Raw genomic sequence first — 5,432 nt, 5'->3', positions numbered from 1 at the left:
AATTTCCATTGAGCTTAAAACAATCGAAGAACTGAATTCCCAGTAGTAACAATATATCGTGGAAGATGGTATGGACATTTAGTTGCTAACAAGGTAGCTACATTAGCTTTGATTTCTTAAGTGACATGTTAGACGTGTTTAATAAGTAAGGGTGACATCCATTTTATATTCTCAAAAGGAAAAAAATAACCTTAGGGATTGTAAAAAGCCCAAATTTCTCTTGGTCTTTATTCCCTTTCATAAAATTATGTTTTACCAAGAATTACTCTTTTACCTACATCATATATATATATATATATATATATATATATATATATATATATATATATATATATATATATATATATATATATATATATATATATATATATATATATATATATATATATATATATAACCTCTTTGAGAAGTATGTATTCTTCATAAAAGACTTTCTCCACCAACCAAATTCTTATGATCCACATATACACATCAAAAATAAAAAGGAAATTTGAAAAATAAAAGAAACTGTGTGAAAGAGACCTTGGTTTATATTAAATAAGAAATTAAAATAAAAGTATAATTATATATACCATCTTAATTCATCTTCCGCTTCATCTATTCATCTTCCACACACACTTTTTGCAATCATCTCTCTCAAGTGTGCGTAAGGATTTGCCAAGTCAATAGATGATTAATTTATTGCGTTCACATGATGGACCATCGAAGAAGAAGCCCTCCAAGAAACTCCATGGATGAACTCCCATGACAAAATCACCACTGTTCAACTTCCGCACCATCTGCAGATCCTTCTAATTTCATCTTTTATATATATGTATGTACATACATGCACATGTATGTATATATATGCATCAAACCCTAGTTAGGTTTCTGTAAATAAGCTTCTTCGAAAATGGACTCCATTTTCAATCTTGAAGAAACTGAAAGATCCAGTAGGCTTCGACAAATCATGGAAACGTTTGGTTTCACTTACGTCTGCCTCTGGTCTCACTTTCCCAATCCTTCCAAGTACATCTCTCATGCTAACTCGATTGTTTTTGTATTCGTACATACACACATACATACACAAAATACAAATGTTGGTATGGATATATGTAGTATGTATGTATGTCTGTATGTTGTAAGCATTTCTCTGTTCTGATAGCCATGCAAAAATCGCAGTTGTCTGATCTTCATTGACGGAACTTACAAAGAAGACAACAAGCAAGAAAGCTCATCATCTGGGAGTTTTGCCATGAGGTCATTTATTGACTACCAGAAGTCAATTTTCTTGATTGACGATTACAGTGGGTAAGAACAAGAAAAAACGATTTTTCTTTCCTATAATGAGTGCTATTTGAACTTAATTATATGTTTTCTGACAATGGGTTAATTAATTTATTTCTTTGTGTATATAGAGGCGTTCCAGGATTAGCATTCATGCACAATCTACCATACATGGAGCGGAAAGGGTTGGAGCTTTTAAGATTGGCATCGAATCCAGCACAATTACAATTTTATGAAGTAATTATACTTTAAACTGATTAAGTTTTTATCATCTTGATGGAATTAATTTATCTTGATGCATGCAAGGAAGCTATGAAGCCAGCTAATTAATCTGTGTATCCCTACTTTTACTTGCAGGAAGCTAGGATTAAGGTATGTCAAGTGTGTATTTTAAGCTCAATATTCGTTCCCGCACTTTCTTTTCGGATACAAAATGCTGGTTGTTCTCCATCAAGATCTCGATGGAAACGAAAATGGATAAAAAAGCCGATAAATCTATTTTTAGTATTTGACTTCTTGATCACACTGCATGCATACACATATATACACTCATGATGACAAACTTCCATTGCAGACTGCAATTTTTATGGGGTGCAAGAATGGTGAAATCGAGCTTGGCATGTCCAATGGGTCCTCCCTGCAGGTCAGATACTAATTTCTTAGACTAATGGTTCTCATCTTCAATGGCATGCACCCTCGAACAAAAAGAATAACTTATTATTCCCATTTTTATTTATATATTTATTTATCTCTTCGTGTTTTTAATGTAGACTAACTTCGAAATGGTGCTGAAGAATCTGTTTCCTGGCGATTTCCCTCAAGAATTGCTTCCCCAACCAGTTGTTCAAGCTCGACCTTCATCTTCTTCTTCATCTCTTAGATCATTATCCATGGACAATAGCACCGAGCACTCACCTTTTGTCTTCAACATGCTTCAAACAAGTTCTTATATGCCGGAAATATATCCTATTGAAGAAGCATCTTTGGATCGACAAACACCAAATCAAACACCATCTTCTTCAGCAATGAGATCAAAAGACCCTCTTCAACATGCCCTATATCAAATTAGAACCAATAAGTTGATACCTTATAGAGAACATGAAGAATCTGTAATGACACAAGCAATTCTTGCAGCCATTTCGTCTTCTTCTTCTCCATCTGGTTCTTCCTCTTACCATCTTCAAGCCCCTCGAGTTGCTACTGCATTTAAGAGATATCGATCGTGTTTAGGGTGTACAAAACAACGAGTTCAAAGTCGCCAGAATCTTAATAGAAGATCGCTTTCATTCTTTCGAAATCTAAGTGAGGCTCGAGCTCAACAAAGTCAAATGATCCAAACAACCCGACCTACAAGCAATCAACTTCATCACATGATAGCAGAGCGTAAAAGAAGAGAGAAAATCAATGAAAGCCTCGAAGCTTTGAAATCACTACTCCCTCCGGGGTCGAAGGTATTATATCATTGATCATCATCTTGTACCGCATCATATTCATTTCTTTGCCCTTCAAATTAACACAACACACAATCATACATTCATTTCATATCATGTCAAAAGTTAGGGCATCCACAATGGATTGAACTCTATAGAGTTCAATGGAGTGTCACATCATCATTCATTATTTCATACAATTCTATTCATTTTTATCAAACAATGCATTAAACTCTACAAGTTCTATGGAACATATTAAAAGAATATTTATTTAAAAATTTAAATACTTTCCCTTTTTCCCATTGAAGAGTTCAGTGGTCATTGAACTTCAAATCCGATGAATATCAAAGTGACATTTCACAATGATGAAGTTGTATCCATTGAATGACAAGTACATATAACACCTCATTCAACTCTTCTATTAAACTCCCCATTGTTGATGCTCTTAACACGAAGTCCAAAGAAAATGGTAAATGTTTTTTAACTTATATGATTTTATACTAAAATTTTAAACATGTATATTAATTAATGCATGTCATCTTCGTACGACCAGTGTGGGCGGAATTCGGAGAATGATTATGTATATGTACGCGCATTTCTTAAAAGTCTTCTTGTAGCATAAAACTACAAGCTTAACAATATTTTCAATGGTTGTATATGCGAATTCTTTGCTCCATATGAAAAAACATTTATCCAGTTGGTATATATCACTTGATAACGTCTTGGTTTTCTATTCAAGCTAATGTAATCTTAATACAAAAAATATCATTTTGAAAACTTTTGCTCTAGGAAACCTAATAAAAGATTATAAAACTCATTAAATCAATCATTTATATAAACTATAAACCATATTTTAAAAATTCATGGTTTAATTTAGTAATAAATATTTGTTGATCATTTATTTTTTATGAGATTGAGATTCCAAAATCAGTAAATTGTAACTGATATTCTGTTTTTTCGGCTAATGAACTTTAGAAGGACAAAGCATCAGTACTATCAAAAACAAAAGACTACATAAATTCTTTAAAATCTCAAGTTAATGAGCTTAACAGAAGAAACAAGATTTTGGAGGCTGAGCATTCTAGGGAAGAAGCACTTAATCAAGATTCCGGTAACATCTCCGGCGAGAGACTAACAGTCAGAATCATGGACATTGGTGAATCAACTTCGGAGTCACGAGTCATGGAATTGGAATTGAATGTCAGAGGGGACCTGATTCTTGTGGATTTGGTGGTTCGTGTGTTGGAATTCATCAAACAAGTAGAGAATGTAAGTGTAATGTCAGTAAATGCTGGGACACAAAGGACGTTGGAGACAGAAGCTTTAACGAATCGAGTTGTTTTGAGATTGAAAATTCAGGTATTTTTTTATGTTGCATGTAGAAGTTTGGTTAATGGAAATAATGATATTTCATATACAAATAGAATATTAAAAGGGATATATTGAACATAAAAGAAACCTCCTTTTAGTAGATTTTTATATCACGGAAAATAGTTTCAAACTCAATGTTTAAGACGATTTGATCGATGTAAGTCATATAAGAAACTCACGAGCCAAAATAGAAACCGATAGAAGTACTATGCTCTTAGTGGTTCATACATCCATACTATTATATATGTTAACCATGCATTCAGTACTATTTAATCATTTAATACTCATTCATTTATTTTTTAGCACCATAAAATTAGAAAGTTTCATGTGATTAAAATATGCGTATATTATTTTTAAAGATCGATGACAAATATGAACATTCATGTATATCATTTAAAATCAATAATTCAAAGTAGGTAGTTTCTGGGAACATGTTCATTAAGCTTTTTTGACAATTCAATTTTGGGAATCAGAAGATAAGCATAAATAATGGGGTTTTAACTTTTAACTTTTAACCATCTTGGCTTTATTATAAAGCAATAGTCATTTTTATGAAAATAAAGATAAGAAAATATTTTATCTAATAAAAGTGATAAGAAAATTTATGTCCACCTAATATGATTATAAATTTTAAGAATATTTAATGTAGGATCATTTGTATTTATTTTTTAAAAATTCGGTATTTAATATATTATATTATCAACTATTTACTCTCTTATACTTGACTTTTTATGTAGGGAAACGAATGGGACGAATCAAGGTTCCAAGAAGCTGTCAGGAGGGTTCTTGACGATCTGGCACAATGACGTGTCACAATTATCTTTTTTATCACGTGGGGCTAGTAATATGATGTGCACAATGTTAAAAAAGCTAACAAAAATGTTTATTTTGAAACATTATTAACGTGGAAAAGTGAATAATGTTTATTTTAATATGAGATTCAGTAGAGTTTGATTGTGAACAATAGCGGGGTAATTTTGGAATTTTATTGAGTCGTAGAAGGCCAATTTTTCTTTAACTATGTGATGCTTGTTGTTTTTTAGAATTTATAAACAATATAAATCCATCAATTTTTCATATACTGATTAAAGATAGTGTTAAATATTGTAATTATATGTTTGTGTTGTATGTTTTATAGAGTATGGGGTCGTTTATTTAAATTATATGTATTAGTTGTTACACCAATATATTAAATGAGTTAATTTAAAAAAAAAATTAAATATGATGGTCTAAATAATTAAGAACGTTGAATTTATAAGAAAATAAAAAAAATAATGAATTATTAAAATTGAAATGTTTTTATTTTTTAAATTTAAACAAATATTTAAATAAATAAACAGAAGAAACCAATAAAGTTTAATTTAA

At 31.0% G+C, this 5,432-nt stretch overlaps 1 protein-coding gene across 1 annotated transcript; it reads left to right on the top strand.

The window, feature by feature from the left end:
• Positions 1-613: 613 nt before the first annotated feature.
• On the top strand, positions 614-5,170 carry LOC145063503 (basic helix-loop-helix (bHLH) DNA-binding family protein). The gene is made up of 8 exons (XM_079011100.1): positions 614-1,008; positions 1,162-1,290; positions 1,398-1,503; positions 1,624-1,638; positions 1,841-1,909; positions 2,037-2,717; positions 3,672-4,055; positions 4,805-5,170. Exons 1-8 carry the CDS (start codon positions 893-895, stop codon positions 4,871-4,873), a joined length of 1,569 nt encoding a protein of 522 aa, XP_078867226.1. The 5' UTR covers positions 614-892; the 3' UTR covers positions 4,874-5,170.
• The last annotated feature ends 262 nt before the right edge of the window (positions 5,171-5,432 follow it).

The sequence above is a fragment of the Lactuca serriola genome, chromosome 7 (genome assembly GCF_051521515.1).
Source record: "Lactuca serriola cultivar US96UC23 chromosome 7, Lser_US96UC23_V15, whole genome shotgun sequence".
Taxonomy (NCBI): domain Eukaryota; kingdom Viridiplantae; phylum Streptophyta; class Magnoliopsida; order Asterales; family Asteraceae; genus Lactuca; species Lactuca serriola.
This window is presented reverse-complemented; position numbering and strand designations above follow the sequence as displayed.

Bases quoted from the DNA above. Each gene is read 5' to 3' on its own strand.
- LOC145063503 (XM_079011100.1), top strand. From the start codon at position 893: ATGGACTCCATTTTCAATCTTGAAGAAACTGAAAGATCCAGTAGGCTT. The intron at 1,910-2,036 runs GTCAGATACTAA...TTTTTAATGTAG, and splicing joins CCAATGGGTCCTCCCTGCAG to ACTAACTTCGAAATGGTGCT. The intron at 4,056-4,804 runs GTATTTTTTTAT...CTTTTTATGTAG, and splicing joins TTTTGAGATTGAAAATTCAG to GGAAACGAATGGGACGAATC.